Here is a 15,093-nt window from a genome sequence, read left to right as displayed (position 1 = left end):
ACCCGCCGCCGCCGCCCGGGACCCGCCGCCGCCTCGGGGGGCTCGGTTACAACATCGCTGCCGGGCACCAGGCAGCCTCCTGCCCGGCTTCCGCGCGGGACGGGTTTCACAACCCCCCGCCTCAGCCTGTGTTTCAGCTGTCGCTGTAGATACCGTAGCTCGTGCCTGCGCTTGTTTTCTTGTTTTTCTGGTCTTTCTGCAGTCATAGAAACTAAAGGAGCACAGAAGTTCAGGGTTTCCAAAGGAAACTGTGGTCTGCGACATGCAAAGAGATGTCGGTGGCGGAGAGTTACGCCTGGGGTTAGTGACAACCTGTTTGTTTGTTTTGCGAAGCAGGAGCAGGTGGTTCGGGAGAGCCCGCGCATCTGGGCAGGGTTCGGCCGCGCGCGCAGGTGGGGGCTGGAAACCTCCCAGCCCGTATTAACCATGGTGTCGTTTCTAAATACGAGAAGGAGAATGTAGTGACGAGGGAACCTTTTTGAAGTTGGCATTAATCTTTCAACATTCACATTAAAATTTTTTAACTTTCTGATTTCATGTTGCCCACTTAACATCTGTTGGAGGCCTTACTGGCACGGATGGGTGAAGACAAGAGCAAGACAGTGGTGGGACCCAGCAAAGGGACCAAGACATGTTCGCTGAAACATCTAGAGGTGTTTGAGGGATGCCACAAGTGGGTATTAGGATGTCTCAGTGTGCTGCAGGAGTAAAGCATATATGAAAAGTGCATAGCATACCCAGAAAAGCTCCTGTTTTTAAAGAGTCACTTTCCAGCATTTACTATGGACTATTCCAAAATGTACTGGGTGACAAAGGTCTACCAGTGCATGAAAAACTGCACTGAAAAGCCAGTGCTGGTATCGTCTCTTTTGGCCAATACTGACTGCAAACATGGGGATACTGTTTTCGGTCTCTGCTGATGCTGCACGTATCCAGCGTTTTTCTTCAAGCACTCTTGCACACGTCCTTTATAAATAGATTTTAGGGTTTGATATATTATACATGGTTGCAGAAGACTGTGCTTTTAATTTTTTATTTTTGGTAAGACTCTGATAATAGGTTTGCAGGAGTGAGAGGCCCTGTGTAGTGTTTCCAGGTGAAAGGAGCAGCTATGAACAAACTGCTGTTTTTCGGGGTGCTGTCGCTAAATGGGGAGAGGCCGTCGTCGCTCGCGCGTGCTCTCGGAAGACCCCAGTCCCGAGGGAGTCCCTGTAAGTACCAGCATTTGTCCATACGGAGGGGTGATAGGAGAGGAGCCCAGGTCTGGTTGCTCTTAAGAGTTTGCCTGAAGATGAAGAAAGTTTCTTTTCATAGTTCCTGATTCACCAGCGTCACAGATTTAATTGGTGCTTCGTGAGACAGGTCTAATTTCCTGTGTCAGGGAGGTAGTTTTAATTTCCGTTACTAGGATTTAGTTAGGCTTCCTTTTTCCTTTACGTGACCTAGGTAGGATGCTTCCTCCTCTTGGCTGGCAAATTGGCACGCTGGTACCACGGCCCCCGATCGGGCTGATGGGTGAGAGTTCCTGCCGTGCGCAATTTTCAGGATTAATTTTTGCTCTCTGCTTCACGCATCTCCCTCCGTGCTCCCTTCCTGACTCCTGCACACTGCGAGCAATTAACTTGCTGTAAAGTTTATGAATTATCTGGTGTTCTGGCAATGAAAAAGTACATGCCAAAGTGCATATATCTGTATATTTTTAAAGATGGTTTTGAAATAACCACTTAAAAATGGATATTTATTGYAGTTATTTCCTTGCCTATTAAAAATATAATTTGTTATAAATATACAGTTCATGGCTGGTTATCGCTCTACACATTCRTTAGCTGACCAGTTTGGCCCATTCTTGTGCACCGAAGGCGTTTTATACTGAGGAGAAGTCCAACATGTAGGCCTGACTGCAGGATCAGGGTCTAGTCCTTGAAGAACATAGTCCAGGAAACGCTTTTAAATGCATGAGTAAATTCATAAGTGCTACTGTTAGTGTCAGTTGGATTTCACGTGCCAGGGAGCCTGCAGGAGCTCTGCAAGCCCATATCCTAGTACCCTTGGGAGGACCAAAGGAACAAGTGTCATCTCGGGGATTTGGAAGAGCCAAGCTGCTCCCGATGTTCGGTTCAGCCCTGCTTTCCTCGCAGCTTTGAAGTTAGCTGTGCATTTGAAGAAAAACACTGCGGTTGAAATTTTTGTCTCATTCAAAACCTCAAAATACAATGAATAAAAAACTTAGAGATGTCAAGATATCACTACAGATCTGGGAAGGACAGGGGCTATCTCAATGGAAATATTTTACCAATTAAAGTTGGAATGTATTTTTGCATTTAAATGCTTGGGCCATCTGTTTGCATCSGGATTTCTTGCGGCTGGTGTTGAGGGAGGGTATTTCCAGGTTCTCTTTGCTGCGAGCTCGTGATTGCAATATTGAAAGAAGCTGTGAAGGGCTCTGACCTCCTCACCAGCAGAGGCAGAAGAAAAATAGCCAAGAAAAGGGAGAGGAAACAGAAAAACTGCTTTTTGGCCTGCAAACTCTTCCTTTCCAGGTACAGTTTGCGTAACTTCCTTCTGGTGGGGAACGAGGGATTGCGCGAGCTGCTGAAAGAGGGAAAGTCTTGCAGGGCCGAGGCGGTTTCGGTGCAGGTAGACGCGGGCAGGAGTTTTGCTGCAGCCACTGTTCCCAGGACTGCTGTAGTCGGTTTTTAAGCTAGAATGGTTTGAGGGCAGAAACTTTAGATATGTGGGGTGGGCGTTTCTGAGCGGGTGCGGGGTGGGTTTTGTGCCGGCGGTGCCGAACGAGCTCGCTTTCCTTGCCCGGTGGTGCAGTTTGGGAGGGGTTGCCCGGCCACCGGCACGGCTGCAGGTGCCGGCTGCTGATAAACCGGCGCTGGTGAAGCCCGCGGTGCAGGGGGGAGGCGGATAGGAGCGCGTGCGGCATTGGCGACGGGGTGTTTGCGATCCCTGCACAGCTGCTTTTGGAGGAGCAGCAGCGGTGGGTGCTGTCCTGCATCGATGTCCTCCATCCTACTCGTCCCTCTTCTGCGCGTAGCTCAAGCAAACAAAAACGGCCTTTTTGCCCTCAAGCTTGTCAGCCTGGCACAGGTTTTCTAGCAGAACGTGATGTGAGGCTGTAAAAGTGCAGTAACTGATGCCCTTGCTCCTGAGTCGAGGTGTCCCGGTGAGGCAGAGCGTCCTCGAAATCGCCACTGCTCAGCAGCTGCCCTGGCCGCTTTCCCGCYGCGCTGGACGGGGTCTTCGGGCTGCAGCGGGCAACGTGCAGCTCCTGGCTTTGGTTGTGGTCACCGCAGGGGACACAAGCAGGGGCACGGACCTGCCAGGGGAGCAGTTTTGGTAACTTTGGTCAAACTCTGTGATCGGTACTGCGTAAAACTCTGACTGACTCCAGTAGCAGGTTTGCCTGAGTGAGGGCACCAGAATCGGGCCTGAGGCAGCCAAAATGTCTTAGTGCTCCTCAGGTGATCCGTGCGTCCGTCTCCGCGCCACCTCTGCGTACCCTGTAACGTAAAAGCCTTGATGTGCATAAATTGCCCAATTTTGATAACTTCACGTAGCATTAGCGCGAGCTGGTGGAGGCTGGAAGCGAATGAGCAGAGCGGAGAGGCAAGACGACAGGTAACGGGGCCACTGGAGAGAGCAGGCTTAAGAAGAAGAAACGCAGAATGACCTCCAAATCGCTCGCTCCCGTCGCTGCCCTCGTTCTCCGCCTCTGCTCCGACTCTCTTTGGGGACGGTTTGCGCCGTTCCTCTGCMAGGCCGACGGTGGCGAGCAGTCGGCAGCGGATAAAGTAGAAAAAGGCGCTCACAGCATTAGTGAAAGCTTTGACAAAAAGGAAGCCAAGGGAACCATTGTCCTGTTGGCCTTGTTCTTGCAGTGCCCGTGTGGAGTAAGTGTTTCTGGTTACGCTTGTGGCTTCTGTGACAAAGCAGTGATTTAGGGGGCTGTCTGTGCCGCGGCAGAGCTTCTTGCATGGGCCAAGCTGCTAGGGAGCAATATTTTACCACAAATTGTTGAGCTTGACAACTGCAGCAGGAAAGAGGGTGGGGGGGCTATTCTTGATTTATTAGGTGACTTACTGCAATTTGCAAAAAAAAAAAAAAAAAAAAATGCTAGCACAGCCCTAACTTTGCATCTCCTGCAAGTAAAAGTCTTTATTAGTGAAACTGGGGAGGGGAGAACAGTCCGTATTCTTCTGCCAGGAACCCCAGAGGTCACTTGGATCGGTAGGAGGCACACACATTTCAGCTGAAAATAGGGTTTTTTAATTGGTAGCGTCTCTGAATGCCGGCGAGCCTTTCCCAGGCCTCCTGCAGCACTGCTACACTAGAGGGAACTATTCCCTCTCTAGCCAGGAGTTGTAAGCAGCCCAAGCCCAGTATCCTTAGTTTCTTTAGGTCTGCACTTACAAGTGGAGGTCTAACAGCGGTCACCAATGGCCACAATGGAGTATTCTGTGCAAAACTTCACTAACCAACAGGAAAACGCTTGTCGTCATGTGGTATTTCGGTAAAAACTCGGGATTCTGTCTTTTGATGTTATTAAGCTGACATAAGTGCAAAATAATTACACTGGAAAATAATGTATTCTCTTTGTCAGTCTTTAAACAAAGCCAAAAGTTAAAGGAATGTGTTTCTAAAGCRGTGCTCTGAGAAATCGTAAAGATGATCTTTAAAGAGGGAGGAAAATTGCTTTTTGTCCTTGCATCATTGTAAAAATTCAGCTCATGTTTACTATGGGCAGCTGGAAAACGATGATCTCAGATACTAACAAGTAACATCTGAAAGGAATCATTAAAACACTTGTGCTGTTTTGTAAGCACCTACTTAAACTGGTTTTGAAAAAAAAGTTAGCTATTTTTAAAGATTCATTTGTCCCTTTAAGTCCCTGACTCTAGCTTATCTGAAATAAGTGAAAAAGAACACGAGGTTGCTATTCCTTTTCATTTCAAAGGGAAAAAATAATAAAAAAGAAGCCCTCCCCCCCAAACGGCTGCCCTTCCACCTTGGAAAGAATAGAGACCGATGGCTTGAGGTTTTTTTTGTTTTGTTTTGTTTTTTTGTCCTTCTGCAAGCTGCCCTTATGCCTTTATTTCCATTTGGCTGGCATTGGCCTCAGTGAAGGAAGGCCATGGCTTGCAGGAGCAAGGATTTCTTTTGCCCTGCATTGTCCTCTTATTTACTGGTACAAAGTAGATATACAGTGTTACTGAATAAAAATAAGTGTTCTCATCCTATTTTGTTCTGGTATTAATGCCTCCATATAAGGATAACAGGTCGTGAGCAATTAATTTAAACCAGGTGGGGAAAATTACTCAAAAATTGTTTGGGTGCAGGGAGACATCAGATAGTGTTATGGCTTTATGTGCTTTTACTTATGTGAACAGTGTGGAGCATTTGTATTTTTTTTTGTTTTGTTTTCTAAGGAAGCTGTTGCAAATAATGTTTGCTCAGTGCTGTAATTGAGTCAGTCAAATTTGGAGACAGATTAGCTTCCTGGGAATTTGGTATTTGTATTAAGTCTGGTCTGCTTGCATGTGTGATCACCTCTGTTCTAGGACTTTTGCAACTAGAATGAAAACCAACTGCAATTAATATGTGTCAGTGGAATAATGTTTCCTTCAAGAAGTAGTTAATTTGCAGATTAATATATGCATTAAGTTGGTATTTGGTATTAAGGAGGAGAGCGGTATTACTCCTTGCAGGGCTCTGTGATGCTAGGAGTCACAGATGAAACGGGGGGGGGACATGTTCCAACTGGTGCCAGAAGAAATGAGGCTTTGGGGAAGAGAAAAGTGCCATTTAGTGTGACTATCCCCTGCTATTTATTAGCAGTTTGATCTGACATGTGAGGCATCTAGCCTGGCTTGTAGAAAGTATTCTGCAATGCCGAGATGATAAAATAATTACATGATTGCTGGCTTCTTGAAGACATGAGGATAATGTTCCTAAGTACCAGCCATTGAGCTGCCACTCCGGAGAAGAAAAGGTTGCTTGTAATCAGGCCGACGTGGGTAAGGGCTTGCGAGAGCACCCTCGAGGTCAGCACTAAGTCCTATAAAAGAACGTATGAGGGTCCAATCTGCAGGGTAAACACGGTGCTTTACGTGGAGGAAGCGGTGTGTGAGGGACCTCGAGCGCGGGAATCGGCCGCTGAACCCTGCAATAACACCCCGGCGCCTTTTCCCAGGAGAGAGGAGGGCGCGAAGGAAAGAAGTACGCTCACTTTCTTAAAAGGAAAAAAAAAAAAAAAGTTTATTGCAAAACTCAGTGTTTCAGCGTATTTCCAGAGTCCGCTAGGTACGTTACAAACAAACCGGTAAATCCCGCTTTGAACGCATTAGTTAAAGCCTGCTTCTGGGTCTCCGAGCCCGCACGCACACATACTCACTCGCTCACCTGCTCGTGCCGCTACGGCAGCTACATCGACAGAAACACAGATGTACTGTGAGGTCAGTGACAAACATGTTACTCGATCTGTATTGGAAATCGTTGTAAAAAAAAAATTACAGTAGAACCTCGTAAATGTGCAGAACAGGGAGCTTTCACACACACACAAAACCTGGAGGCCTTATTCCACTTCTAAGCAGAGTTGTAATAGCAAAGTGCTGTAGTGAGGTCTCGTATTACAAAGACTTCAATAATTTTACAATTATATTCTACAGAACATTTACCAAAATGCTTGAAGTATCATAAATTAACAATAAATAAAAGTACACTTTAACGCAACATTGTATTTGTTCATTTAACTCACTGATTCACAAAACCCTAGTTCGCTGTGAGGGGTCTTCCAGTCATTGGCGCGACTTAGCGAGGTTCTGCTGTACGTGATAAAGTGCTGAGGCAGAAAAAGGACACGAAACTGCAGCATGGTCACAACAGGTCGCAGGCAGTGACAATGAATCGCTCGAGCCACTTCGTTGCAAGAGTGCCTGTTACTTTTTGGACATCTAAGACAACTAGAAAAACAAATCAAGCACCTTCCCAAAGAGGAGGGTGTTTTTTGTTGGTTTTTTTTTTGTTTTTTTTTTTTAAACAGATTGTCCCACATTTCTATGGCTGGTAAAATACACAGACATGTCAGTGTAGCAGTTAATGCGTGATGTCACTTCCACTTAAATACACAGATTTTTTTTTTTTCCAAAGCATGTGTTCTTTGAACCAAAACAGACTTTATTTGTCCCCCTGAGTTGCCTAGAGGCATGAAGATGCATATAGGTGGGTAAGCAAGCTTGTGTCACGGGAGGAGGGCTCTCTCCAGTTAAGACCAAACGAACAGCTAGTATGTTGTCTCGTATAACCTTCTTTACGCATTATCAGGTTAAAACGCACACAGGGTCCAGTTCACTTCTCCCTGGAGTCAGCGGCCAAGAGGCTCTCGCTGACTTGGGTGGGATTTGGGGAAAGGGAGAAGGGGGGGCTGCGAGGGGCGGTTCGAGGACGCCCCAGGCAGACCCCGGCCGCCTGGCTCACGGCCCTGGGGCTCTGCACAGTCATTCAGCGACACAGCAGAGATTTACTTGTGCCCCTGCGAGTGAGTTCGGGGCATGTTTAGCTATTAAGACATACTGGGCCAAATCCAGGCTGCAGGGCAGTTTAGCTAGGTCCAAGTATACCAGCTGAGGCCTTATGGAGAGAGGTGCTTTATCTGTAGTTTGTTTTATCTCTTTCTTTTTTTTTTTTTAAACAGCAATTGGGTTATTTAAGACCTACATATTAAAAACAGCTACACTCTATGCTGTAAAAATAAAAGTTTCCCAACAATTTCACAAGCTAGCAATACAAGATAGGTATTGAAAGGATTGATGGAAAGATAACTTTGTTATTCAAAAAAGATTATTTTTCCTCTCCAGTTATTTAAGCTAACAGCCTTTAACAATCTGAGAATAAGTTAATAAATACTAGTTAAATTAGAAACAGTACATCAGATCTGACTATCAATGGAAAACAGTTCGAAGGATACTAATTAGGAGAAGAAAAATGATCTTGTAGTGAAATACGTGCAGTCATAACTGGCCATAAAGATGCATGGAACCTCCGATTTCCCAGCATTTGTGACGTTCAAGTTAATTAGAAGAACACTAACGATTTTAAGTCAGCTATCCAGCCTAGCCTCTTCCTCACGAATCCGTATTTTTCTGAAAGAAAACTCAGTTTGTTACTGGTGCCTTGTGAAATACTCGTCTTTAGTTAGTATAATCTGTTTGTTGACTGTGCAGGAGTCGCAGTATAGGATGAACGAAGGCAGTCAGAGACTGAGCCAACAGTTCGGTGGGCTGCTTCGGATGTTCCCCTTCTCGGGTTTTCACTTGGGATCAGTCAAGCCTTTACCTATGCTCGTCACTTATCAGGAAAGCAGGAGTGTGAATCACATCTTCATGCTAGACAGGAGTTATTCTTATGTGGCTATCCATATTTTCTATGGAACTTTCCACTGTTGGTTAAAAAAAGAAAAGTTGCCTAATAATAAAAAAGTTGTTGATAGCAACTGTTCACATTTAAAATTTTGCATTCCCTTTAGAACGTAGTTTTAAAAGGTGGAGCAGAGCTGACTCGTTCCCCAGTCTTACACTGGGTACGTTAGATGGAGAAGGAACAGTTTTTTATGCCATGCTGTCAGAGCCTTTTCCTGAATTATCTGCTTTTCCGATATCCATTTCAATAAAGTCCTCTGGTAAGTCTTGTGGGACTTGTGCCACGTTTTCTTCTACGCCCTGCTTCCGACTTTGACACAGTCCAACCTTGCACGGCCGCACTAGGGACAGAAACAGGGCGCCCAGGACCATGCCAGCAGCGCAGGAGTAGAAGGCCGAGCTGTAGTTCTGTGTTGTATCCACTAAGACACCTAAGGAAGAAACATTCACACCAGTTAGTCACAACCGACTCTCGCACTCCCTTGCCCATCCCTCCTATAGGATTTTTTTTAATTCAGTTACCACTGCGTCATTTGATTTGGGGGGAAAAAAGAAAAAACCTTAATGGCAAACACATGCTACTTAAAAAAAAAGTGATGAAGCATCATTTCCAGGGAGAAATACTGTCATCTTCAGGCAAATCAGAATCCTTTAGTTACTGCAGGGACTTTAAGCCTGAGATACATCAGGCATCTACTTATTATGTTAGCAACTTCATCTTTTTGCAGAATGTCTGGTTAAGACATGCACAGTGAAAGCAATTCATGTGCATCTTGCACTAGAGCCTGAAATGATGCCAATTTTAGGTTTCTAACAGGATCAGGCTAGCACTGCAGTGTTTTTCCTCACTCCGAGGTTCCTCAGTGGAGACTGCCTCATCTTTGGGACTCTGCAGAGCTGCACTGCAGCAATCTTGTGGCTCCAGGAGTCTCCTAATACAAGTTGCAGGTCTTTAGTACTAGTCATAGTACCATCCCACCAGGACACTTCCACAGCAGGAATCAGCACTAATAGCTGGTATCAAACATACAGAAAGGACACAAATGTTTTAGAGGTACCTGCAAGGGGTGGTCCAGCCAACCCAGCTAAGCTTTGAATGAAGACGTAGACTCCAGCTGCAGAAGACATCTTTGCAATGCCAACCACGTCGTCTTCTGCCAGCAGTGGGATGTGTGTGCCCGCCACCGTCCCAAGCATGAACCCAAAAAATATGCTACATGTCATCAACCCCCAGAATTCAGAGGCRAAAGGGAAGGCAAACAGTGCTACAGACAGCAGAATAACACAGATGAGTTCAATGTAGATCTTGCGGATAGGCTTTTTGTTGAGGACCCAGCCAGCTGAAATTCTTCCAAAGACCTCTGCGATTGCCATTGCAGACAGTATGTACGCAGAGTGGTCTTTGCTGATGCCGAGGCTGAGACTTAGGGGAATGATGTACAGTGAGGGAGCAAAGAAGCCCAGGGTGGCAAAGAGACCAAAGAACGCATAACAGATAAAGCTATAGTCTTTCATCACAGAGAAGTCCAGTAGTTTGGTTTTTGGTTCTGTAGGGGTGCTGTTATTTTCAACAAGGATCTGTACGTTTTCCTTTGGTTCTTCACTTTTCGGCTCTACTTTGGTTTTTCCAGGCACATTGCTGGGTGAGGTAGTTATTTCTACTCCTGAGTCGATGGACTCTATTGAGGTGCGCGTTTGCTCATTTTCAAGCATGTACTTTGTCTCTACAGGCTCTTCCGCAGGCCGGACTTTCACTTCTTCTTGCCCTTTGATTATGATGGGCCGCAGCAGCGATCCGCAGATGACGATGCTCAGCTGCAGCACCCCAACGGAAAGGAGGCTGTATCGCCAGCCGATCTGCTCCTTCAGAGCAGTGATTGCTGCGGAAAGAGGGCAGAGGAAGCAAGTAACTGAAAAACCTTGCCCTCGCACCAAGAAGCTGCTTGAATTTACAGCTAGTGAAGTAACCAAGGCTCTGTTGCTTTCTACTCCAGCCAAGCCAGGAGGGTCCCCAGCCCCCCAGCTCACACAGCAGAAGCCAAGCAGGGGTTACTTCTGGCAGTGCACCCGGCGGTGTCCTGTCCGGCACCTGCCAGGGCCAGCACCTCACCTGGCACCCTGCACCCCATGTTTGAGCCCAGCTGCAGCAGACAGTAACCCAGAGCACCTGTTTAAAGCCTGGCTAGCAGCAGCTCTCCTTTTGGTAGTCACTTCTGAGGCTCCGGCTCGTTTGTGATGTGCAAGGAACAAGGTGGTGTTATTTTTAGTGAATGAGAGCGAACAACATTTGTGTTTCCTCTTTCAGCTGGCCCCACCCTGAAACCAGCCACTAGAGGAAGTCCGTTAGCTTCACTCAAAGGTGCATGCAATGCTTAATTATGAGCCTTCATTTGCAATTAAAGCAGCTTTGCAGTGGGTATTAACTGAAAGCAAGCTTGCTCATCAGAAGACTTATTTGAGCTGCAAAGGAGAGACCTTGGCGCCCGCACTGCACTGACGGGGAGAGGGCAGGCGACGTGCTGCCTTCTCGGGCCGGGGAAGCTCCTTGAAAGGTTCGGGCACTCCAGCAGCTGAGGCATGTGCTAAGCACAAGCCYGCTAGCCTTTAGGAGCGGTTACTTCTACAGCATATGCTTTAAATAGCTGATGTTTCTTAGTCGTATTTTTAGCCTGCTAGATCTACACTGGGTAGCGGATTGGGTATCGGCAKGGTGTGCCGTGTTCTGCCCCGAGATGCTGGCAATGAGAGCGAAGCCCTCCTTCCCCATCGTTTGCCAGGCACGGATTGCGCCTCTTCCCCTCCCCGGAGCCGACTTTCCTTCTATGGCTTCCAGGGCTGGGAGGTTTCAGGGTCCTCTCGGGTCAGGGCCTCAGCACCCATCGCTCCCATGCCCAGCACAGCTTCCAGGCAGCAGCTGCTGGCGATGGAGAAGGTGCTAAAGATTGCGAGACTGGTCTCCGCTGTACTTGTAACCCTGCCCCCAGGACACGGGAGCCCACAGGCAGGCAGCTGCCTGCAAGGGATCGCTTGTGGGGTTTAGCAGCTCACCACGGTAAGACCTGCTAGCACTAGCACTAGCCCCGTATTTAAGGCCTTAGGGTCCCACGCGGTTGGAAGGGGGATCAGAGGGGTGTTGTGTTAGGCATGCAGCTAGGTACGGTATTTGGTCAGTATACCTGGCGCAAAAGAGAAGACAGCAAAACATTCTCCTGTAGATGCCACTGCTGTGACCAGCGAACGTCTTTTGTCAAAATACTGTGATAAAATGGTGACAGTCGGGAGGAAAGAGAGGCAGTATCCAAGGCCTGTGAATAAATGCCAAAAATTGCCGTAACAACAAGTAAGGAAGAAGGAAACACACCGATGCGAGAACACGTTAAGTCAGCTTTCCYGGTGGCGAGATTACAGGGTCATTTCGGCCAGCTCAGCAAGTCACCCTGGAAGAGAATCATTGGGGAAACCAGAATGTTATTTTTTTTGGTTTAAAACCAAAGGGTTTTTTTTTTTTTGGGGGGGGGGGCAAAGAAAAGAGAACAGAAATCCAAATGCGCTAGATAGTGCCATCTGTTCCCAAGCAGCCAGCAGTGCCCGCGCTGAGGACCTCATTTGCKTAAAGAGTTTGAGCCTGTAGCTATTGCTCCCTTACGCTAGGCAGGCTCGCGGGGACACGCCGGTGGGGCTTGCCAGACGGGGCGAGGTTAGAGGATTTGATCCTGGGAAGCAGGGAGCGCTTTCGTCTCCCACAGGAACCCCAGGGAAGGGGGAGCAATGAGAATATCTGCGCGAGCGTTCGGCAGTGCGCACAGCCGAATCCCCAGCGGTCTGCCCTGGGTGACACAGGAAACCGGGACAGGAAAGAAAAGCAAACCCTCGCGTCCCAAAAGCCATCTGGAGAGCAAAATCATCTCCGAGGAGACTGGTTATGATTAGGTGCAAGAGACCCTGTATGCATAGGCTGAATATGCAAGTCGGAACTTCTAAGGGGAAGAGTAGTTATGAGCAGGAGTGCTTAAAGCAACTGGGTATCTCATGCACACAGATTTTAAGGGGGGGGGGGAGACACAAACATTTTCTCTGCAACCAGCTCTGGGAAAAGCTACTGATTAGGGAGAGTTAGAGCAAAGTTGCAGAGCGACTGATACGCATCTTTGCAAAACATAAATAAATCACAGCATGGAGGGAGAGAGAAGGGAGAGAACTGCAAGGGAACCCTTGCAGCTAGGGCTGCATTTGCTGGAAGCTTCGTTAGCAAGCGGAAACGTTTGATGGGTACAGGAATAAGACAACTCACCAGAGACGACACCAATGGTGACATACATGTCCACCACGGTGCGGGCGAAGGAGGCCGCGACCATGCCGGTGCTGATCAGCACCCCTCCGGCCATCACCACGAGGCGGTGACCAAAGCGGTTGCTGAGCACCGTCGACAGAGGAGCTGGGAGAGAAGAGCTGTGTCACCCCACGGACGTCACCCCACGGTCACCGCGGGAGCTTTGCCAGCTCCTGTCCCCTGGGGACCCCCCCCCTGCCACGACAGTTTCCCCCCCCCCCGATATTTCTGGAACATGCAGTCTATCGGTTTTTAAAGATGTTATTTATAATGGAGCAGTTACAAGAAGCAGAACTAGGAGTCACACGAGTATCGGGGCTTCACGCCCAGCCAGCAGCGACCGACCGCCTGCCCCGCCGACTCGCGCTGCCGCTCTGCGCTCTTACCTGTGAAGGTCTGTACGAACACGCATATTGATATTATCCAGGATATCCTGCTGTTGGTTTCATCAAAGCTTTCCATCAGATCATTAAAGAAGACTCCAAATGATTTTATAATACCGTACGTAAGAGCTTCCACAAAGAAAAAAGCAAAAGCAACTGTCCAGCCCCATCCTCCATCAGGCACTTTAGTATAAACATTTGGAGTGGCGCACGACATTTTTACAGCTTTGACAGTCATTCTTGATCTGGAAGAGAGGGGAGAAAGAGCCAGGCATCAGTTTAGGATGAATTTTGCTTACAAATGCACAGCTCGGTACCTGCAACATCTCGCAAGCTGTTGTTAGTGGGTCTCTCTGCTGCTGAGAGACTAAATGCAGGAGTCGGGGAGAAGTTTCTCCCCCGTGGGGCGATAGGGCTGGTTTGTCCGTCCGCAGCCTTTGAGCCAGGAACGAGAAACTCGTCGCTCGGCATCGGGCTGGCTGCTCCGGTCAGCGGTTCAGAGCAGTCATCTGAGCACAGCTGCAGGAGGGATGCGGTTCGTGAAAAATCCACCGCGGGACCAGTCTCATGCCCGCCGGACAATGCCGCCCTAATCCCCTCGCTAACCTGCCCCGCGGACTCTTCCCGAAATCCCCACCGCCGCTCCGGGACCGAGACACCCGACGGCACGGCCAGGGCCGCACTGCTAGGCGGTGCCAGGTTATTTCCCTGCAGAGCCGGTCGGTATGACGATCGCACGCTGCGGCTTTTTAAAGCTGTGGGGAGTTTTCCCGAGTGGCCGTGGGGATCCAGGAGAGAAATAACTTCTCGGGAGCGTGCCGGCTTGCCGAAATGGCTGTGGCACCCACTCCCTTCCCCTCCACCGACCTCGGTTTGGGGAGTGCGAGGGCTGCCGGCTTTCCCACGTGACCCCCAGGCGCCGTCCCGTGGGATGGGGATGTTTTAGGTGGGAGACCCTCCGCTTCGCCTCGAGGCTTTCGGGTCGGTTTGCCGTCAGCACGGGGCTCCTCAAAGCCCAGCACCCGGCTCAGGGCGCCTGCGGAGGGGAGCGACCCCCGGGCAGGGTCCCGCGTGCCTGGCCCCCGCGGCGTGCACGGGGCGAACCCACGGCTCCCGCGCGCCGCTTCCTCCCCGCGCCGCGCTCTCATCGGGCGTTTTGCTTCCTCCATCTTACGCTCAAAATAATCCGCATTATTTTCTCGGCAACGGCACCTCCCGGGGCTCCAGCCGTACCTTCCCCATCCCGCCGCCCAACTTTCCGCGGTTAGCCGGATGCGGGGCACGTGCGCTGCCGGTCGCGCCGGCGGTGCCGCGGCCCGTTCGGAGCGGACCCCACGCGCGGGCCCGCGGGAGCCGGCGCGACGGCGCTGCCGGGGCGCGAGGAAGGCGCCGCGCGAGGGATGCGCGGGCGGATGCTGCCAGCAGCCCGCCGCAGCGCCGGGGGCACGTCAAGGCCGGGCCGCGGAGCGCGCAGCAGCTTTGCTGCGCGACGATGGAGCTGGGCGCGGGCCGGCGCATCCCCACGCGGGGCCGGGAGCGGGGTGCGGGGCAGCCCCCCGGCAGCCCCCCGGCAGGGGCTGAGCCGCAGCCCAAAGTTGGCTTGAAAGTGCCTCGACCCCCAGCGCGAGAGGCGCCGGGTCCGCGCGTCCGCCCGGATTCCTGGGTCACTGCACGAGCAATGGTGAGAGATTAGATTAGAAGGAAGCGCGCTATTAAAAACAAAAAAAAAAAAACAAAAAAAAAAAACCCAAAACAAAAAAACCTTGCAGTACACATTAGGCATTAAAAAAAAATTCAGTAATTAGGATGAGCGATGTGGAAGGGGGAGGGGGAAAAATCCCTCGGCAGACCGTGGGGGCCCAGCCTCGCCCCCCCGCTCCCGCATCACTTTCCCAACATTTCGGGCGCGCTCGCTCCCATTTGCGCATCGCCGCCGCCGCCGCCGCACCGGCTCCGC

The 15,093-nt window shown here is 49.7% G+C and overlaps 2 protein-coding genes across 4 annotated transcripts in view; one reads left to right on the top strand and one right to left on the bottom strand.

Moving 5' to 3' along the window:
• The window catches only part of ARSG (arylsulfatase G), a 60,943-nt gene that overhangs the window by 7,639 nt on the left and 38,211 nt on the right, over positions 1–15,093 (top strand). The gene's annotated exons all lie outside the window — the stretch shown is intronic.
• On the bottom strand, positions 7,031–14,443 carry SLC16A6 (solute carrier family 16 member 6). Its single transcript, XM_026067484.1, has 6 exons — positions 14,370–14,443; positions 13,140–13,381; positions 12,715–12,858; positions 11,600–11,728; positions 9,482–10,303; positions 7,031–8,854 (listed from the first exon to the last, which is right to left on the bottom strand). The coding sequence occupies exons 2-6, from the start codon at positions 13,372–13,374 to the stop codon at positions 8,613–8,615; spliced, it is 1,572 nt and encodes a 523-aa protein (XP_025923269.1). The 5' UTR covers positions 13,375–13,381; positions 14,370–14,443; the 3' UTR covers positions 7,031–8,612.

This window comes from Apteryx rowi, unplaced genomic scaffold (genome assembly GCF_003343035.1).
Source record: "Apteryx rowi isolate R43461 unplaced genomic scaffold, aptRow1 scaffold_26, whole genome shotgun sequence".
Lineage (NCBI taxonomy): Eukaryota > Metazoa > Chordata > Aves > Apterygiformes > Apterygidae > Apteryx > Apteryx rowi.
Note: the sequence above shows the minus strand (reverse complement) of the source record. Positions and strands in the feature narration are given on the sequence as shown.